General features: G+C 39.6%; 1 protein-coding gene across 6 annotated transcripts in view; it reads left to right on the top strand.

Annotated features, from left to right (window-relative positions):
• Positions 1-22,915, top strand: part of galnt13 (polypeptide N-acetylgalactosaminyltransferase 13) — a 114,790-nt gene that overhangs the window by 15,382 nt on the left and 76,493 nt on the right. For all 6 annotated transcript variants that reach the window (XR_014628968.1, XR_014628969.1, XM_084421505.1 and 3 more), the window contains exons 3-4: positions 5,974-6,142; positions 12,639-12,805. Coding sequence is in view for 4 of the 6 variants with exons in the window: in XM_084421505.1 (XP_084277631.1) it covers positions 5,974-6,142; positions 12,639-12,805 (336 nt within the window). In the remaining 2 variants the exon portion in view is untranslated. The remainder of the gene's footprint in view (positions 1-5,973; positions 6,143-12,638; positions 12,806-22,915) is intronic.

The following is a 22,915-nucleotide window of genomic DNA, read 5'->3' as shown; positions in this document are numbered from 1 at the left end:
GTTCTTATCTGTTGGCTGGTTAAATGATGCATTTGTTTTTGTGTTTACTTGTATAAATACTGTTTTTGTTTTCATTTTCTAGTAATCAGATGCAGGGCAGTCTGTAGGAGGGTGAAAATCCTGGAAATGATTCACTAGCAAACATGTGCTACTTTAATGTTTTTGAAGGAGCATCTTCAGTTACCACAGGGCAAATATGGGCTTAACCTATAACGCCTACTCTATCGTACTTAATTAGCAAATTTATACGGCGTCTAAATTATTAACATGATCAAAAGTTAGCTGAAAAGTCTGTTGTACACAATCTTTTCCATGCCTTCTGTCATCTCACTGTGTAACAGTGTGGCTGCTAGCCAACACATATGATAAAGGATACGCTGTCGTTTTCAAAAACGATTACCATAAAATAAAACGTGCAGGAGATCGCTAGATCTCAAGGTATCAAGGAATAAACGCAAACCCCACAATGTGTCAATAGCCACGTTTCCATTACCCTTCAAATTGCACAAATTAAAATTGCGAATTGAAAATATGCTCAATGGAAACGCGTCAATTTCACAAAAACTCCCATATATTGCAAAACTGTTTTTACGCTCGCATGAGGTGGTTTTTCAGGCAATTCGAAAAAGGAATATTTCGCAAAACTGCAATGGAAACAGTTATTGCGCATTTACAGGTCGCCTGACGTAGCGGTATGTTTGCTTTGGACAGAAGACGAGACAGAATCCTGTATTAAACTCATAAAAGACAAAAGAATTACGGGAATACTGGATTCTAAACAACAAATAAATTCCACAATCAAGACCTTAAAGCAGAGATGAGGGAGAAACATCCAGAAACACCTCATACTGTATGTGCCACTCACAAGTATTAGGGTATTTCCTTGCCATTAATGCTTGGATAACATGCCTATGTCTCCTTTGATTTAAAACAATGGATAGTGCGGTGGCTGAGATATGTAAACCTACCAAGATCCATTGCCATGATTTTTGGAATGACTTATCGCAAGAGGAAAAAAAAAAAGACTTTTCAGTCGCATAACATCGGTTAATGGAAACGGCGTCATTTTGCAATAGTTTTTTATTGACATTTAGAAAATATCACACAAGTTTTGCGCAAGTCTATAATGGAAAAGCGGCTAATGACAACCAACAAACAACTGAAATCACAGGGCTATAAATACATTGGGCAAACTAAGGAAACCAAACCAGACAAAGGCGAAATTAATACGTGACTGCAGAAACAAACGAGGACTTTATCAGTAACCAAAGAAACCGAAACTAAACAGAGTGGACAGGAACTAAAGGACTAAAGTACAGAATTTCAAAATAAGAGTCGACACGTCAGAACGTAAACCTGGCACAACAAGAAAGCTACGGAGGTTGAGGAAGCTACAGAGTGAAGTACAGGTACAAGATCTATAGCCTCTGCTTCGACTAATAGATCTAGAAGCTCATCGGCTAGCATAGCTGCTGCCAGGGCTCGCGCTAAACTGGAAGCTGCACGGGCCAGGACTGAATTCCTTAAAAAAGAATCTGAAATCTTGATTGAGAAGGCTCAACTGAAAGTTACAGAGGCACGCATGCAAGCGTCTCTGTCAGCTATAAAGCATGAAAGTGAGGTGGCAGCAGCCATCGCTGAGGCAAAGGTTTTGGAGGCAGCAGCAGATAGTGAGTTCAGAGAAAGGATTTCTGATGTGAGAGAAGTTTCTGATCACACTTGTGATTACGTCATTAATCAGTCTCAACTGAGGTTATTGTCTCCTGCTGGAGATGAACCATGTCAACCTTGTCAAATGAATGAACCATGTCAAAGCCTTGTCCATGTGTTGAGGCCCGAGACAGGCCTTGATATAATTTACATCATTTAAAAATAGAGACTTCAAGGAAACCAATCTCAATAGACAGCAATGGAGAAGGGTGCAACATCTCACCAACACTTTCTGGGGCAGATGGAGGCATGAATACCTTGCAACGCTTCAAAGCCGAACCAAATGGAAAGAGGAACGACAAAATCTAAGACAGGGTGATGTTGTCCTTCTTAAGGATGCGCAAAGTAAGCGCAATGAACGGCCTATTGTGACCAAGATTTTCACCAGCAGTGACAAAAGAGTCAGAACGGTTGAACTAAGAGTTGCAAGGAATGGGACAATCAAGACATTCCTCAGACCTATATTGGAAACAGTTCTGCTCATGCCAACAGAGGACTGATATTTTGTGTGGTCTTATGTGAACATTCTCAGGTTATATAGTGGTCTCTAAACAATACCAGGTGGGGAGTGTCATGGCACACATTTGTTTTTTATTTCTTAGCACCATCTTGTGGCAGTTTGGTGTTACAACAAAGAAATTGATTACTGTAAGATGTTTTCTTAGTGGTTGGTTTAGACAGTGTTGGGAAGGATACTTTCAAAACGTATTTCGTTACAGAATACAGAATACATGCCCAAAAATGTCTTTTGTAACGTATTCCGTTACGTTACTCAATCTGAGTAATGTATTCTGAATACTTGGATTACTTCCACATTGAACTGCATTTTATAAGTGTCGGCCATCAAATCCTGCTTAATAAACATGCCTATTCTTGTGGGGTGGGGGTGCGGTGATGCGGTGGTGACGCGTATGCCAATAAAGCACCTAAAAGCTGGCACAAAGAACCAGCAAAAGTAATAATTATGAATATGTAAAATATAGAAAGGAGATATTTTAATTGTAATTAAAATTAAATTGTAATTTAAAATATTAATTGTAAAATTAATATTTTCATTTTAAACAAGTGTTTTCTTTGTCAGTGTCGGCTACAAAGATGAAGTTGACAATGCTGACTCGCGATCTTCGCAGTAGCCTAGTGAACGCGCCAGAGAGAAATGCACATTTCATACGGATTACATATGCAGAGAGCAGTTCTTTCGTGTTGAATTGTTCTGTTTAAAAGTAGACATGTCTGTGAGGCAAGTAGGGCCTACTACCTTTGAGACCAGCTCCAGTTCACACGCCGGCGCCTCCGTGTCCTGATTATCTTTTGTCTGCTATATTTACTTCTTATTAAATCCAGGCAATTGGTTGATGAAACATTGATTAAAATTAAGATACAATTAATACAAAACGAAATTCACTTTAAAGAAAGGCTTTGTGCTTTCTGTTTGAGCTCTCTGTAAAAGTTTTAGAGCAGTCTTTTAGTGCACCTTTCAGAGCGCTCACGTCCGTAACGGGGAACTGTCACGACCGTAACATTGTTTTTTCCTCATAAATGCGAATACAAAAAATAAAATAAAATAAATATTTTATGTTCTGTGGAGGCTGACCCTTCTTCATCCGGTGATTAGTATTACTTTTGGTTTGCGCAGTGTAATTCATAGAATTACAACAAAAAAAAATTTGCCACCTAAAAGTTCACGATTTTTTTGTGTCACGCATGTTTATTTCCCTCATATTAAATATAAAACACATGTAGACCGAGATTTTTCTAATGTCTGGCCTCCTTTATTAAGGGAGTATGGATATATAAACAGACGTTTCACTATTGGTATTAATGCATTTTCTGAGAATTTATATTTCAAGTTTTGACTGCAAATGTCACGTCCATAACGCTGGAATTGCCAAAAAAAAAAAAAAAAAAAGATCTTCAACTAGTTTTGTGGTCTAGGTCTACGTATTTGGAAAAAAAACATACTTTAAGATGCTTCTTCAGGTTGGAGGTGGAGTCTTTGGACGCTGAAAAGAGGGTTGGTTGCTGGCAAGCAGAGGTTGCACTGCACAGTTATATTTCGTTCTCCCTTCTCTTTCTTTAATGTGAAATGCTGTTTGAATTTCCAAGATATAGACGCATTCTTGCCCTGGCTCTGTTGTTCCGGCTCCATCTCTACCTCTAGCTCCCACTGCTCCTCTTCTGACTCCATTGTGACTGATCACGCAAACCGCGCATTTTTTTCGTTTTCATATTGGGGCTTCTGGGAAATGCATGGAGTTGGCTTAATTTATTTAGAGAGTGAATAAACTTGTGAAACAGAGAAGTATTGTCATGTAATCCATTGATTTCAACAATGTAACTGTATTCTAAATACCAACTATTTAAATTGTAACTGTAACGGAATACAGTTACTCATAATTTGTATTCTGAATACGTAACGCCGGTACATGTATTCCGTTACTCCCCAACACTGGGTTTAGATCATGTGACTCTTGGGTGAGTTCTTTATTCAAGAACTGCTATAAAGCCAAAACAATCTCTGTTACTTTAAACTATCCTTGTATCTCTGTAAAGCCGCTTTGGAACAATCTACATTGTTAAAAGCACTATATAAATGAAGATGACTTGACTTGACTTAGAGGCTAACCAGGAAATAACCACAGTGTTCCAGATTCTTTGCATGTGGTTGGCCAACAAGTCTCATCTCTCTGTTTCCTTTACGATTTTGTGCCTCGGAAAGGCTTTGCCTTTTTACCAAAAAAAAAAAAAAAAAAAAGAGAAGGAAGAGGAAAGAATATAACAGTAAATCTTTCAATTTTACTCCTGCATCTGCACCTTTTCTGACTTCTGTTAGCTATCTGTCAGTGTTGCGTAGATGGAACACGCATGTAGGACAGAATACCACAAGTCATGTGCAATATGTGGTTGTGATATCTGAGCTTGAGTATTTACAAGCCATTTTATTTCCATATGTGAAGTAAATTGCAAATATTAACTTCTAAGTGAAAAGGGATGCTCAATTAGAAATAATGCAAATTGCACCTTTTTTTGATGTCATGGCTGACCCTTTTAAAGGGGTGGTTGAATATGATTTCACTTTTCTAACTTTAGTTAGTGTGTGATGCTGCTGTTTGAGCATAAACAACATCTGCAAAGTTACAACGCTCAAAGTTCAAAGCAAAGGGAGATATTTTCTTTTAAAGAAATAGCTTTTTAAGGACTACAACAAACGGCTGGTAAGGACTACACAATATAACTCCCGGGTTAGTGACATCACTAACCCTAAAATTTACATAAACCCGCCCCCGGACAGAATATGCTAATCATTGAGTAGAAGATAATTACACATAAACTACATAAATTCACCAACTAACCATTCAGAAATGTTGTCTACATATTATCACTTCTTCTTGAGTCTCTCCATCTTTCTGACTTCGGTTTTAACATAAAAGGCTAAAAGTTTTTGAAATTTCCAGTGCATGTCTGTGTGAGGTAAAATGACACAAGCTCTTGAAGCTCCGCCCTCTGTTCTGGGAGCAGCAGCTCATTTGCATTCTAATATCTTTGACAGAAAAGGCAGATTCGAGATCGGCCTGTAATTGACTAATTCTGTAGGATCAAGTTGCGTTTTTTTAACAAGCGGTTTAATCATAGCCAGCTTAAAGGTTTTTGGTACGTATCCTAGAGACAAAGACGAATTAATGATATTAAGAAGAGGATCTATGACCTCTGGGAGCATCTCTTTCAGTAGCTTAGTCGGTATAGGGTCTAACATACATGTTGTCGATTTAGATTAATTAACGAGTTTGCAAATTTCTTCCTCTCCTATAGCAATAAATGAATCAAATTTTTCCTCAGGGAGACTAAAATGCACTCCCTGATGCGATACTGTAGTAGACAGTTGCATAGTTATATGCATAGGTAAAATGACACAAGCTCTTGAAGCTCCACCCTCTGTTCTGGGAGCAGCAGCTCATTTGCATTTAAAGGAACAGACACAAAAACGGTGCGTTTTTGCTCACCCTTAAAAAGTGACAACTTTAACATGCTATATAAAAATATCTGTGGGGTATTTTGAGCTAAAACTTCACATACACACTCTGGGGACATCAAAGACTTATTTTACATCTTCTGAAAAGGGCATTATACCAGCCCTTTAACAATCCAACCAGAGACAAAACGTGTGTGCAATAAATATATGGGTGGGCACAAGGTTTAGACAGAGTACCATGCAATTTGAATAAATAATCCACACTGACTGTCACCCTGCTTTCTCTGTTCCAGCGGTGATGTCGCGCACCTACGAGGCTCCAGGTGAAATGGGGAAGGCTGTGATTATTCCCAAAGATGAGCAGGACAAAATGAAAGAGCTCTTTAAAATCAATCAGTTCAACCTGATGGCCAGTGACATGATCGCGCTCAACAGGAGTCTGCCAGATGTTCGGCTGGACGGGTGAGCACGTGTGTGTTTGTACAGACAAATGCTTCATGATCACATTAATGACACTAATCACAGGATCCAATCTGCTGCCAAAATTCCAAAAACACAAATCAGCTTTTATTTGTTGTCCTTTGTGTTTTATGAAGAAAGATTTCAAGAAAGACAATGACAAGAAACTCAAACAAAAATAGACTTTTTATGTTTATTTTTTAATGATATAAACAGCAATAATTTGTCATTTTTATAGTGAAAACTACAGACACTGATTTTCTGTGGCTAGTTTCATTTTGTGCATTTATTAGATGAATGGTTACCTCAAAATTCATGGTTACATTTGCCATCAGCCCCACTAGCCTGTTTGAGTTAGACACTTAAAATTTCACATGAGAGTCCCTGTCTTCATGGAAACACATTAGCCTCAAGGACTTTCCACAATGAAACAGTTTCAGTTTAAAAATAATATTTGTATGTGATTTTTTTTTTCTCATGAACCACTCATCAAAATTTCATAATACAAGGCCCCAGGTATAACTAATACAAGGCCCCATTTTGAACTAAATCTGGCCATAGCAAAGTTCGTTAGGAGTTTGCTTCGGTGGTTCCAAACAGCTGACCAGTGCATACTTTTAAGAGCTCGCTTAAGTACTGGGGAGCTAAACCATTTAGTGCTTTGTAAGTAATCAGCAATATTTTAAAATGTATGTGATGTTTAATAGGCAGCCAATGCAGTGTTGACAGAACCGGGTTAATATGGTCATACTTCCTGGTTCTGGTAAGAACTCGAGCTGCTGCATTTTGGACCAGCTGTAGTTTGTTTATTAAGCGTGCAGGACAACCACCCAGTAGATCATTACAATAATCTAGCCTTGAGGTCATGAACGCATGAACTAATTGTTCCGCATTTGTCAATGAGAGCATATGGCGTAATTTAGATATATTTTTAAGATGGAAAAATGCGGTTTTACAGATACTAGACACGTGACTTTCAAATGAAAGATTGGTATCAAAGAGCACACCCAGGTTCCTAACCGACGACGAAGACTTAACAGAGCAGCCATCCAAGTGTTAGACAGTATTCTAGATTATTACGTGTGGGAGTTTTTTGTCCAATAATTAGAATCTCCGTTTTTTCAGAATTTAGAAGTAGGAAATTACTAGTCATCCAATTTTTTTAGTTTCGTTAGGTTTTGAAGAAATATACAGCTGAGTATCGTCAGCATAACAGTGAAAACTAATTCCATGTTTCCTAATGATATCTCCTAATGGTAGCATGTACAGAGTGAACAGCAACGGTCCTAGTACTGAGCCTTGTGGTACACCATACTGAACTTGTGATCGATAAGACATCTCTTCATTTACTGCTACAAACTGATAACGGTCAGATAAGTATGATTTAAACCGTGCTAGTGCAATTCCACTAATGCCAACATAGTTTTCAAGTCTATTCAAAAGAATGTTGTGGTCAATGGTGTCAAATGCAGCACTAAGATCGAGTAACACTAATAGAGAGATACAACCACGATCGGATGATAAGAGCAAATCATTTGTGACTCTAATGAGAGCTGTCTCGGTACTATGGTATGGTCTAAATCCGGACTGAAAATCCTCGCAGATATAATTTCTTTCAAGAAAGGAACACAGTTGTGAGGATACTGCTTTTTCTAATATCTAACATACATGTTGTCGATTTAGATTAATTAACGAGTTTGCAAATTTCTTCCTCTCCTATAGCAATAAATGAATAACATTTTTCCTCAGGGAGACCAAAATGCACTCCCTGATGCGATACTGTAGTAGACAGTTGCATAGTTATAATTTTGTCCCTGATATTATCAATCTTATAAGTGAAGAAGTTCATAAAATCATTACTGCTGTGTTGCTTGGAAACTTCTGGGCTTGAAGCTTTCTTTTCCGTTAGTTTAGCCACTGTTTCAAATAAATACCTAGGATTATGTTTATTTTCTTCTAATAGGGTTGAAAAACAAGCAGATCTAGCAGCTTTTAAAGCCTCTCTGTAAGTAATCGAGCTCTCCTTCCATGAAATCCGAAATACCTCTAGTTTTGTTTTCTTCCAGTTGCGCTCCATTTTTCTGGCTGCTCTCTTAAGGGCCCGAGTGTGCTCGTTGTACCACGGCGTTGGACTATTTTCTTTAATCTTCTTTAAGCGCAATGGAGCAACTGTGTCTAAAGTGCTGGAAAAGAGAGAGTTAAAAGTTTCTGTTGCAATATAACTCCAATAGAGTTTACAATGTCTTTAAATGCCAATCCCAATGCATCTTTTTCATTATCTATGTGTATATTAAAATCACCAACAATTAGTACTTTATCTGCAGCCAATACTAATCCTGATAGAAAGTCCGCAAATTCTTTGATAAAATCTTTATGGTACCCTGGTGGCCTGTATACAGTAGCCAGCACAAATCTCAAACGTGATTTATCGTTTACACTATATATTTTTACATTAAGCACTCAACACTTCAAAATATGTATATTTAAAACTTGATTTCTTAGTGGTTTTGAAAATATTACTATAAATTACAGCAACATCTCCCCCTTTGCGTTTCAGACGAGGTTCATGTTTATAACAGTAATCTTGCGGGGTGGACTCATTTAAAGTAATGTAATCGTTTGGTTTTAGCCAGGTTTCTGTCAAACACAGCACATCTAGGTTATTATCCGAAATCATATCATTAACAATGAGTGCTTTTGGAGTAAGGGATTGAATATTCAGCAACCCAAGCTTTAGCATTTGCTCATCTGTATTATATCTGTTTTTTATTTGTTGAACATCAATTAAATTTTTAACCTTAGATGGGTTTGGACGTTTTTTGGATTTCCAAATTCGGGGAACAGACACAGTCTCTATATGATGATATCTAGGTGAAAGAGGCTCTATGTGATGGGATTTATCTGACCTTGGTGACGCGAGGCCACTAGCAGACAGTCGGTAAAAGCCAGTCTGTCTGCTTCCTGACCTGGTGCCCAATTTGTCATTTTTTATCTCTAAGACTATGAGCCAAATTACTAGAGAGAAGAGCAGCACCATCCCAGGACGGATGAATACCATCTCTTTTCAACAGGTCAGGTTTGCCCCAAAAACTTTTCCAATTGTCTATGAATTCTATATTATTAAGCGGACACCACCTCGACAGCCAGCCTTTGAGTGAACACAATCTACTAACTATCTCATCACTCCTGCGAACAGGAAGGGGGCCAGAGCAAATTACAGTGCTTGACATCGTACTTGCGAGTTCACACACCTCTTTAATATTAATTTTGGTGATCTCCGACTGGCGGAGTCGAACATCATTAGTGCCGACGTGAATAATAATCTTAGAGAATTTACGATTAGCATTAGCCAGCACTTTTAAATTTGCTTTGATGTCAGGCGCTCTGGCTCCCGGCAAACATGTGACTGTGGTGGCTGCTGTCTCTATTTTCACGTTCCGTGTGATCGAATCACCAATTACTAGGGCACAATCAACAGAATTCTCAGTGGGTGTTTTACTGAGCAGGGCAAATCGATTTGTTATGGTAATCGGAACGGAAGAGTGTTTTTTTGATCCGCGACTAGAGCGATCCTTCACTGTCACCCATTTGCCTTGCTGCACAGGCACTAATTCAGCCGGAACCGAATCATGTAAAGAGTTCACTATGCTAGGTGCATCCAAAATAGTATCTAAAGCTCTAGCACTCTTACTATCCGCAATTAAAGTTTGGATGCGTGTCTCTAGTTCTGAAATCTTCTCCGTAAGCCTGACTGTCTCCTTGCATTTATCACATATAAATCCTATATTGCCGACAGAGAAGGCTATGCTAAACATGTGACATGAAGTGCAGGTGACAATAACAGGACAAGACATTACTCACCGTGTTTGTTAACTAATTCTTACTCACCTGGGCTTTTTATGAACTGAAAGGCGCGAGCGCACGAGAGAAAAATAAATAAAAAATAACTGAGCGCACAGGTGGCCCGTTAACAGGCTAGCAAATTACTAGCGTGTTGTGCTAATAATAACGGAAGCTAGCGATGTCAGGTTAATCTGAGATGTTGGGTAAGCTGTATTTAGTAGTATAAACAACTAGAAATGATAGTAAATGATGGTTCAAAACAGAAAGAATCTTACAGCACCGAAGCAAACAAACTCACAGCAGGCAGCCAGGCAGACAGGAGCAATCGATCAGCGATCCAAGCACCTAGTCAACACTTAGTCAACCTCAACACTTAGTCAACTACACAAGCCCAATTAGATGACAAAATAAAGGAAAACATGGAAGTTTGGATTTTTTAAGCTCAATACGTTTAATATGTACTGAAAACATCTGTCCGTCTGTTTTAGAAATTTTGATTTAAATGATTTAATTGAGTTAAAATGTTTTTTTAACATGTTTTTTGTCTTTTCACTACACATTCCCTTAATATTTTTAAATGAAGCATTAAAGTCAAACAAATGGGAAGAAACGGAAAACAAAAATGCCATATCTTTGGTAAACTGCAGAGCAAATGCTTCTTCCAAGAGCATCATACATCAATGAATGCAGGGAGGGGTGACATCCTTCAGCATGCTGAACAGTGGCATAACTCAAATGCACCAGATGAATGTGGCATGTTTTGCTCTAACAGCTCTCTGGGATTTCATTATGTAAGTCGAATGGCTCTTTGGATTCTGTAAACAAAGACCTTTTTCATTGCACTGAGAAAGAAAGACGGAAGAGAACAACTAGTTTTTACACTTCCTGAAGAAAATGTCAGTGGTGTTTGCTTTAAGTTTGCTAAGGTGTTATTCTGAGTGGTTTTAAGCTTGCTACTATGTGTTTCTTTGCAATTAAAGATCATTGGTAGATGGTTGCTTACCACCCCAAGTTAATAGAGCCCACCTCCAAGTCTAGAAATTCTGGTCTCAACAGATATATTGATCGGGTCTCTCCTTAAATCTAAGTTTGTGGAATGGTTTTGCTATTTTATCATCTACCGGGTGAAAATTGTCAACTGGACAACACAATTGTTGAAAATGTCAGATCACTTACAAAACTAATAGCCAACAAGCTGCTTGATTTGAGGAATCAATTATGCCAATACCACAGTGTGGAACGAGTTACATGCTCAAGTTTAATACTTTGTGGTTATGGGTTTGTTTAAATCGCATCTATGAGCAATAGAAATAGTGAGGCTTGCCATAGCAAGCACTATTCATTAATACTTTAGAAAAACATGTAAGAAAACCTTGGGGTGATATTAAATAAATTTGTCTCCCAGAGCAACACCATTGGTATAATATTGCAGTAAAATAACTCAGCAGCTCTATTGTTTGTGCAATTCACTCACTGCCTACAGCAGAAATCTCCTGTGAGTTGCTGTTGTATTCATAGATAGATGTTGCATGCTATCATCTGTAATATGTCTCCAGTTTTTACCCTTTTGCCCCCATCCTGTCTGTGCACACAAAGAGAATCAGAAACCTCCTTCCCTAGCTGTTCATCTATCTCTTTTCATTCCCCCTCTCATTCTTTCTGTTTTTCAGCTCACACCATCTCCAGTGCAGTTTAATGCTTTATTTAGAATCTCTTGGTGATGCTAGACCACTAGAAAATGTGGCTACATTTAGACAGCAGCTGAATACACTTGTCAGTCCTGTTTCAAGTGCTTGATATAGTCCTTTTTATACACTTTATGGACGAGAAAGACCAGATTCTGTTACTGAAGTGATTTTGGCTTTTACTGTATGAAGATAACCATTTCATGCTATTTTCAATATAGGTATTTGACGCAGAGGGTCAATATCTTGCTTGATAGATATTTAGATATCATAATTACCATGTTTCTTGCAAAAAGCATCTTTCTTCATTGACAGCCGTTCAATAGTAATGTATTCTAATTAAAAGTTTGCAAGCGACATATATTTCCCAGTCTGCTGAAGAGGAGTTGGTTTTGTGTTTGTATGAAATCAGTGTTCACTATAATTGTCAGAGATCATTGTATTAATGCAACCTGGGAAAAATGTGCCTTGAAAGCTATGCACAAAATGATAGAATGATGCACAATATACTCAAAGACCATAACAATGTTTTAAATTTTTATTGCAATTTTTAACCTTATGGTCTTAAGGAAACAGTCTTGTCCTGTCACCACATTACTAATTAGTAACACACAACATAACCCATAAATAGCAAATCTCATCTGCTTGTTTATATTGTCACAAAATGTAAACTATATTATTGCCCACCCTTATGTTTACCTGCATGTTTCAGTACACTCGCGCAAAGCAATATATACTATATAGCAAATCTTGGCAGCTTGATTGTTTGTATCGCCACAAAATGTAATCTATATTTTATTACCCAGCTCTAATGTGCTAAATGCAAGGAATAAAGATATTAACATTTCATCAACATTAACATCATAATTGTCTGTTAAGCTGCTTTGAAACAATGTGTATTGTGAAAGGTCAAATAAAACTGACTGACTTGACTCCGTCTAAACATGTTTCTGTTTTTGTCTGTTCCTCAGCTGTAAGACGAAGACATACCCCGATGACCTTCCAAACACCAGCATTGTGATCGTATTTCATAATGAGGCATGGAGTACACTCCTAAGAACCGTACACAGCGCCATAAACCGCTCGCCCAGACACCTGCTGCTTGAGATACTACTGGTGGATGATGCCAGCGAGAGAGGTCCTAATCACATCACTTAATTTACTGATTATATTAATTATAATTCCATGTTGAGTAGGTCCTTTGGTATCACACTAGCAGTGAATGGCAGAATAACTTTGTGCAATTCTACAACCCCGCATCCAGAAAAGTTGGGACATTTTGTAAAATGTAATAAAATCAAGAATCTGAGATTTGTTCATTTTCTTTAACCTTTAACTGACAAAAGTACAAGAAAAAAATTTCAAGTCAAGTCAAGTCTCCTTTATTTATATAGTGCTTTTTACAATACATATTGTATCAAAGCAGCTTCACAGTGATAAGATGAAAATAATACAACAAAGTTTGTTTCTAGAAGAAAATTGCGTCATCTTCCACTTTAAGTAAGGCAGATCAATAATATTGTTGAATATTAAATGCCCCCAACAAAGCAAGCCAAAAGCCAAGGCAACAGTGGCAAGGAACCAAGGATCCATCAGGTGGCAGAATGGAGAAAAAAACCTTGGGAGAACCCAGGCTCAGTCGGTGGCCAGTTGTCCTTTGGCCAACAAACGAACAGTGTATGATTATGATTCAGGCAGTATTACAGGTCAGAAGTCAGATTGGATCAGAACATTCAGAATATTTATCCAGTTCCATCTGGTTGAAAGACGGAGTCATCACGCCGGTATGGAGACGAGTTTGTTGAGGATCAGTGCCGATGGTTGTCGTGTCGATGAGGCCTTCACAGGGCTGATGAGGCTGGCACTTCAGGGATGCGTTGTGGATGGGTCCAGGTGCAGGTCCACCATCTGATCTGGATACGGCCCGGATCCGGCTGACTTCAGTAAACCTCGGAATAAACTGAAAGACTAACATTAGTAACGAGTACATCAGGTGTTATAGGAAGTGTCCCCGGTTCTGGCTGACCTAATCTATACAGCCTAATAATCATTTAACTGATTTGAATAATAGAAATGTATAATGTTCTATATGAATGCCAGATAAAAGAGATGCGTTTTTAGTCAAGATTTAAACTGACAGACTGTGTTTGCTTCCTGGACAATGTTAGGAAGACTGTTCCAAAGTTTAGGTGCTAAATAGGAGAAGGATCTACCGCCAGCAGTTGATTTTGATATTCTAGGTATTATCAACTGGCCAGAATTTTGAGATCACAGTAGGATCCTAACATTGTCCGGGAAGCAGACACACTCTGTCAGTTCAAATCTAGACTAAAAACACATATCTTTGGCCTAGTATACACAAAACACATTATAGACTTCTATAGTTCAATGTTAGGCTGCATAGTTCAGGTCAGCCGGAACCAGGAACACTTCTCATAAATCCTGATGTACTTGTTACATCATAAGAAGGATGGCGTCTACGCTAATATTAGTCTCTTTGTTTATCCCAAGGTTTATCGCAGTCCGCCGGATCCAGGCTGTTTCCAGATCTGAAGAAGGACCTGCGCCTGGACACGACGACGACACAGTCCTTAAGTGTCAACTAGGCTCTTCCCTGTGAAGGCCTCCTTCCCTTCCCTTTACCTCTGTACAGAGTCACCACGTGACTATGCGGACGCGATTAATAATTCTGTATTATAATTTTTTAAGTTGAGGGTTGATTTGTAAAGAAGGACTACACGCCAGCGCACATATATATTCAAACGCGCATATCTATGGACTGAACACATGATGCGCATGTGCGTGACATCGCTGTTTGCGCAGAGGTTTGCGCAGAGGTTGCATATGTTTGCGCATATATAACTGATAATCGTTTGCACCTTGGAACCTATTTCCGGGAGTGTGTTCTCCAGCCACCAGGCACTGTTTTGTGCGGATGGGCGGCTGGAGCGCGTTGAGGGTTTTCTGTTAGAATGGAGTCGTGTTAGCGGCCTCTAAATTAATAACTAATGGTCTTCGCAACGGAAGTGAATCAATCAATCAAAACTAACTTTAACAGGACAATAACTTTATAACTAGAGCTGCTGTAAAGCCAAAACAATCTCTGTTACTGTAATTTCCTATTATCACTGTAAAGCTGCTTTGAAACAATTCATGTTGTTAAAAGCACTATATAAATGAAGGTGACTTGACTTGCCTTGACTATAATGCGTTAAGAGCTCGCCCAAGTACTGGGGAGCTAAACCATTTAGTACTTTGTAAGTAATCAGCAATATTAAAAAATGTATACAATGTTTAATAGGGAGCCAATGCAGTGTTGACAGAACCCGGGATGATACTTTCTGGTTCTAGTGAGAACTCTAGCTGCTGCGTTTTGGACCAGTTGGACTTTGTGGTAACACTTTATAATAACGTTCAGTTGTAAGTCATTTATAAGTGGTTAGTTAATGATGAACTAATCATTTACAAAACATTCATAAATGATTAGCAAGTGATATACTAACATTTTATGTATGTTTTGTAAATTCCGTTACAAGTCATTTACAAGTGATTAGTAAATGATTAACTAATTATTTACGAAACATGACTATGCGTTCATAAATGATTAATAAGTGATATGTTCATTATTGTATGTATGTTTTGTATATTCAGTTGTAAGTCATTTACAATTGATTAGTTAATGATTAACTAATCATTTACAAAACACGAATATGCGGTTCATAAATGTTTAATACATTTTTTTTTATGTATGTAGCAATTAGAGGGTGCAGAAAGTGTTGTAAATGCCTTGTATACACGTACAGATAATTTGTAACAGGTAAGGAACAGTGTTCAACACAATGATGTGTAACCGCATGAATAAATCATTTACAACACTTTCTGCATCCCCTAATCCAGGGGTGGGCAACTTCGGTCCTGGAGGGCCACTGTCCTACAGAGTTTTACTCATCTGTAACAGGTGTTGAACACTGTAGTGTATGCTGCAGTGTAAGTTCTGACTGGTGAGGGTATAGACAGCTGTCTTCTCTGAAACACATGGAGTCTTTAACCACTGTGCACCTGATGTGAGCAAAACATACAAAACATTTATAAAAATGTATTAAACATTTATGAAACACATAGTCATGTTTTGTAAATGATTAGTTAATCATTAACTAACCACTTATAAATGACTTACAACTGAACGTTAATATGAAGTGTTACCCCGATGACGAAGACTTGACAGAGCAGCCATCTGTTAGACAGTATTCTTCTGGGTTGCAGAAGTTTTTTGCCCAACAATTAGAAACTTTTTTTTTTTTTTCAGAATTAAGTAGTAGAAAATTACTAGTCATCCAAATTTTTATATCAGCTATGAATTCCGTTAATTTTGTGAATTGGTAAGTTTCATCGGGGCGCGAAGAAATATAGAGCTGAGTGTCATCAGCATAACAGTGAAAACTAATTCCATGCCTCCTAATGATATCTCCCAAAGGTAGCATGTACAGGGTGAACAGCAACGGTCCTAGTACTGAGCCTTGTGGTACTCTATACTGAACTTTTGATCTATATGACATCTCTTCATTTACTGCTACAAACTGATAACGGTCAGATAAGTATGATTTGAACCATGCTAGTGCAATTCCACTAATGCCAACATCATTTTCGAGTCTATTCAAAAGAAAGTTGTGGTCGATGGTATCAAATGCAGCACTAAGATCCAGTAACACTAATAGAGCGATACAACCACGATCGGATGATAAGAGCAAATCATTTGTAACTCTAATGAGAGCAGTCTCAGTACTATGATATGGTCTAAATCCCTTTTAATAAGAGGTTTAATAATAGCCAGCTTAAAAGTTTTCGGTACATATCCTAGTGACAAAGATGAATTAATGATATAAGGAGAGGATCTATGACCTCTGGAAGCATCTCTTTCAATAGCTTAGTCGGTATAGGTTCTAACATACACATTGTCGATTTAGATGATTTAACAAGTTTAGACAATTCTTCCTCTCCTATGGCAATGAATGAATGACATTTTTCCTCAGGGAGACTACAATGCACTGTCTTATGCGATACTGTAGTAGACGGTTGCATAGTTAAAATTTTCTCTTTAATATGATCAATCTTGTAAGTAAAGAAGTTCATAAAGTAATTGGAGCTTTATTTTTAGTTAATTTAGCCACTGCTTTGAAAAAATACCTAGGGTTGTGTTTGTTTTCTTCTAAAAGTGTTGAAACATAAGCAGATCTAGCAGTTTTTAAGGCCTCTCTGTATGCAATCGTGCTCTCTCTCCACGAAATGTGTAAAACTTCTAATTTTGTTTTCTTCCAGCCACGCTCCATTTTTCGGGCTGCTCTCTTTAGGGCCCGAGTGTGCTCGTTGTACCACGGTGTTGGACTATTTCCTTTAATCTTCTTTAAGCGCAATGGAGCAACTGTGTCTAAAGTGCTGGAAAAGAGAGACTCAATCATTTCTGTTGCAACATCGAGTTCTTCTAAGCTATCTGGGATGCTGACGAGATGAAACTGATCAGGAAGATTATTTATAAAGCAATCTTTAGTGGCATAGTTTTAGTGATTGTTCTACCACATTTAAAACACAGAGTCGGCTTTGCAACCTTGGCTAAATTAAGTATACATGAGATTAAATAATGATCATGTCATCGCTCTGCTGCAGAATTTCAACGGCATCAACACTGATTCCATGTGACAATATTAGTTCTAAAGTATGATTACGACAATGAGTAGGTCCTGACACGTGTTGTCTAACTCCAATAGAGTTTAGAATGTCTGTAAATGCTAATCTATGTGCCATATTACTAGAGAGAAGAGCAGCACCATCCCAGAAGGGATGAATACCATCTCTTTTCAACAGGTCAGGTCTACCCCAAAAACTTGCCAGCCATTGAGTGAGGACAGTCTACTAAATATCTCATCACACCTTCAAACAGGATGGGGGCCAGAGCAAATTACAGTGCCTGACATCGTACTTGCAAGTTCACACACCTCTTTAATATTAATTTTAGTGATCTCCGACTGGCGAAGTCGAACATCATTAGTGCCAATGTGAGTAATAATCTTAGAGAATTTACGATTAACATTAGCCAGCACTTTTAAATTTGCTCCGATGTCAGGCGCTCTGGCTCCCGGCAAACATGTGACTATGGTGGCTGGTGTCTCTATTTTCATGTTCCTTGTAATATAATCGCCAATAACTAGGGCACTTTCAACAGGATTCCCAGTGGGTGTTTCACAGAGTGGGGAGAACCTGTTTAATTTTGTTATCGGAACGGAAGAGTGGTGTTTTGTCCCGCGACTACAGCGTCTCACTGTCACCCAGTTGCCCTGCTGCACGGGCTCTACAGCCGGAACCGAACAATGTACAGAGTTCACTGAGCTAGTCGCATTCAAAGCAGTATCTAAACCCCTTGCACTCTTACTATCCTCGATTAAAGTTTGGATGCGAGTCTCTAGTTCTGAAATCCCTGCATTTATAACATGTAAAGCCCTCTGCGCTGACAGAGAAGGCTATACTATACATGTGACATGAAGTGCAAGTGACAATAATAGGAAAATACATGACTCACCGTGTTTGTTGACTGATCCTACTCACCACAGTTGTTTGATGGACTCGAAAAGGCACGAGAGAACAAAACGATGGCAAACACAAATGGCAGATTAACAGGCTAGTGGAAGACTAGCACGTTTTGCGAGCGAAAGTGAGCTAGATTAGTTAGATTAAAGCTAGTGAAGTCAGATCAATGTGACATACAAAAGCTATAGATATATAGATATATGTCCAAAGTTTTCACTGACCAACTTAAATGTATTTTGTAAATATAAACAAATTTTGATTTTGATGGCAGCAACACACTCCAAGTTGGTAGTTGGGACAAGTTGGGGCAGAGGCAAAATAAAAGTGTAAAAAGACTATATAATATCTAAGTTAAACTGTTGGTGAACTGATAATAGGTGAGGGTAGGTTTAGGTATAAAAGGAGCAGTATAACAAAAGTCGTGGCTTTGTGCCAAATTTCATGAGATAATTGTCAAACAATTCAAAAATCACATTTCTCTATGCAAGATTGCAAAGAATTTAGGTTTTTCACCTACTACCATATATAATGTTGTGAAAAGATTCAGGGAATCCAAAGAAATCTCAGTCCGTGTAGGGCAAGGCAGAAGACCTCTGTTGAATGTGCGTGACCTTTGACCCCTCTGACAGTATTGAATGAGAAACCGTCATGCTACTCTGTTAAATACAGCCACATGTGCTCAGGAGTACTTTGGAAAACCGTTGTTACTTAACACAGTCTGCTACTGCATCCAGAAATCCAACTTGAATCTCTGTTACGCAAGGAGAAAGCTATACATCTGTTCAATGTAGCGTTTTCTGGACCCAAGCTCCTCTCCGATATTCAAAAACACAGTGGAAATGTGTTCTGTGGTCAGATGAGTCCATGTTTCAGCTTGTTTTTGGGAAAAAAAACTGACTTTGAGTTTTCAGTCCCAAAGACGAAAAGGTTCATCCAGACTTTCATCAGTGAATATTGTTATATTAATGCAATGGATTTATAGTATGCACAAGACAATCAATTCAATACAACAAAGATTTCTTAAATATGAATGTAATTTTCTGTAGTCTAATACAAGAGGTGTCATGTGCAAATCAGTTTTCAATCTTCTTTACAGGTCTATTTTGAACAGTTTTACACAGATATTATAATAATGCAATGGATTTATACTATGCACAAGACAACAAATTCAGTGTGTTAAAAATGAATGTGATTTTTATTCATTGTTTAAATCTTGAAGCATAACTCTGGTATTACTCAACCCATAGCCCTGTTGAGCAAGGTCACTGTGAGCTATTGATTGCTATTCCTTTACCTATCAATAGCTTGTGGTGACCTTGCTCAACAGGGCTATGGGTTGAATAAAATCTTTAAAAAAATCTTTTAGGCCTACAAGTGATATAAAATGTATACTATAATATGTGAATCTTCTCTACAGTGTTCTTAATATATGTGTGTGGGAGTATGTGTTGTGTTGTCTGTGAAACTTACTAAAAAATATTATACTAATTTTATTATACTAATATACTTTTTTGTGTATTTTCAACAGTTTCAGTATGAAAATAACTTTTATATTGATTAATTGGATTAATTGCATTTTGAAGAAAACACTATTTCTCATGGATTTATTGCATTTTGGGGGGGGGGGAAGTCAGTTTTTATAATAAATCTTTGAAAATCAAAATCTGGATTTGAATTTTTTATGTTATTATAACCTAAAAATGGTATGTGAAAGTTTGAAACAGAAAATAGTGGTTCCCTTTCGAAGGGAACGAGACACTACGACATTTTACGACACTACGACTACATTTTAAAAGTCTTACAGTTACAACCGGCCCTTTGAGGGCAGCCATAATGCTGAAGTGGCCCTCAGTGAAAATGAGTTTGACACCCCTGGACTACGTCATAGACGCTTCGGGGAACGCCTCAGGCGTGACAGGTGTCTGAAATCAATCATGTTGACCGGCGACAGCCCGTGAATCATCAGCTGGATTGATTAATGTGCGACCTAGATGTATAAAAGGGAGCCTTGAAAACATGAGAACTTCCTTTTCGTCTTCAGGGACTGTTTGTCTGTTTAAGAGAACATCGCTTTGGAGAGGAAACATTATGAAACACGCAGAAAAGAAGCAGAGTTTTCGCAAGTGTGCAGACCCATGCCCAAGATATTTGACGCCGGGTGACACACAAGATCTGTGCATTTTTTGCTTGGGAGAAGAGCACGCACAGGAGGCTCTCGAGAGAGCCTCTTGTGCAAACTGTGAGAGTTTTTCATTGAAAACTCTTCACTCTCGTCTGACCCTTTTCTCGAGTCAAGAGGGTTCAGCATCTGAGCCCCGTGGTTCTGGTCCCGCTCGTGCTGAGGCTCAGCAGCGACTTTTATCATGGGGCTCTCAGATGGAGCTGGCTGATCGTCTTGAGAGGGAGGTTAACCTCTCAGACAGTTCGTCCGCTGACGAGGGCGAGCTGCAGGTAGATGATGATGTTTTATCGTTATCCCCTAATGCGTCTGCAGCTGGTGCTCTTCCGAACGGGCAGGATTTGGTTGATGATGCTGTCAGTCAGGTGGAGACCGAACCATCTCAACCATCCTGCCTGTGTATGCGGAGCTGGTGGACGTTATGGGACGTGCCACAGACAGATTGCAGCTGCCGTGGAGGCGCGTTAGGGAAGAGACCGCTCGTGGCCGTCTTGACGATCGGTTTCTTCCCAGCCATAGGCCACCAGCTCAGGTGAGCCTTCCATTACTTCCGGATCTCCATACTGAGATGAAGAAGGCATGGAAGAACCGATACTCTGCCCGTATTCATCCACATCAGCGGGGTAGTTTCGCTGCTGTGGATGGAATCGCAGAGCATGGGTACGTGTCAATGCCGCCCATTGACGAGACGTTGGCTAACTATCTCGTGTCTGGGCAGGCGTCGACATTGAGAGCTCCTACCATGCCATCCAAGCCGCTAAAAACAACGTCGCGCTTGAATGGCAGAGCATACACAGCAGCGGGTCAGGCCGGTGCTGCTCTGCACACTCTCGCGGTGTTACAGGCATACCAGGCCGACCTGCTGCGGGATCTCGACCAGGGGACAGGACTATCCCCTGAGGCGGTCACTGAGCTGCTCTGCACCGCAGGAAGCAGGATCTGAGGGAGGTTATTCAGAAAAAGCGTGATCAGCGGCGCTAGGGATAATCTCCCCGGAGCTTTCTCCTAACTTCCCCCAGGCGTCTCTTACATCAGACCTGGGGCTGGGCCCATGATGAGAACCCTGTCTGATGGCCCTCCTCAGCTTGGTTAGTAGGAGCGCCTCTTTCAGGCATGTAAGTGGTGAGTCCCAGGTGCTCTTTGAGAGAGGATTCCTGACGTGTCTTCACTCCGCACGCCGCAGGTGTACTGTCTGGTCTTTTTGTAAAATGTTTTTTTGTGCGCAAATAACATATTTCTGTTTCTCTTACAGACCGCGTCTCCTGTATAGAGTTTGGGGCATGTTATGGGTAAGAAAGTAAAAAACTAAGCTTTTTCGGAGGCTGCATGGACAGGTAGTAGGCCTTAGCAGGCCTCCTTGACCAGACAGTCCCCATCTTGCAACTGGACAGCGCTTGGGCCTCCCTGAGGTGAGCTCCCAGGAGTTGGCTGTCAAGGAGTATAAAAAAAAAAAAAAGAACATATGAATGAGCTCCCATATGCTGTGGCTTATCAGGTCAGAGGCCTCACTAGGCCTTCCTGAGTATGAGCTCCCACATACTGTGGTTATCAGGTCATAGGTCTCACTAGGCCTTCCTGAATATGAGCTCCCACATATTGTGGTTATCAGGTTATAGGCCTCACTAGGCCTTTCTGAATATGAGCTCCCACATACTGTGGTTATCAAGTATCAGGTTATAGGCCTCACCAGGCCTTCCTGAATATAAGCTCCCACATACTGTGGTTATCAAGTATCAGGTTATAGGCCTCACCAGGTCTTCCTGATTATGAGCTCCCACATGGTGTGGTTATCAGGTTATTGGCCTCACTAGGCCTTCCTGAATATGAGCTCCCACATACGGTATCAGGTCAGAGGCCTCACCAGGCCTTCCTGAAGGTGAGCTCCCACATAATGTGGCTTATCACCAGGTGATAGGCCTTACCAGGCTTTCCTGGATACAAGCTTCCACACACTGTGGTTTTCAGGTAATAGGCCTCACCAGGCCTTCCTGAATATGAGCTCCCACATTCAGTGGTTATCAGGTCAGAGGCCTTACCAGGCCTTCCTGAATATGAGCTCCCACATACTGTGGTTATCAGGTCAGAGGCTTCACCAGGCCTTCCTGAATATGAGCCCCACATATAGTGGTTATCAGGTCATAGGCCTTACTAGGCCTTCCTGAGTTTGAGCTCCCACATACAGTGGTTATCAGGTTATAGGCCTCACCAGGCCTTCCTGAGTATGAGCTCCCACATACAGTGGTTATCAGGTCAGAGGCCTCACCAGGCCTTCCTGAAGGTAAGCTCCTTCCTGGATACGAGCTTCCACATACTGTGGTCTTCAGGTCAGAGGCCTCACCGGGCCTTCCTGAATATGAGCTCCCACATACTGTGGTCATCAGGTTATAGGCCTCACCAGGCCTTCCTGAATATGAGCTCCCACATACTGTGGTTAACAGGTAGCAGGCCTCACCAGGCCTCCCTGATAGGGCTTGCTTACCGGATTAAGCA

The sequence above is a fragment of the Rutilus rutilus genome (genome assembly GCF_951802725.1).
Source record: "Rutilus rutilus genome assembly, chromosome: 10".
In the NCBI taxonomy this organism is placed as follows: domain Eukaryota; kingdom Metazoa; phylum Chordata; class Actinopteri; order Cypriniformes; family Leuciscidae; genus Rutilus; species Rutilus rutilus.
This window is presented reverse-complemented; position numbering and strand designations above follow the sequence as displayed.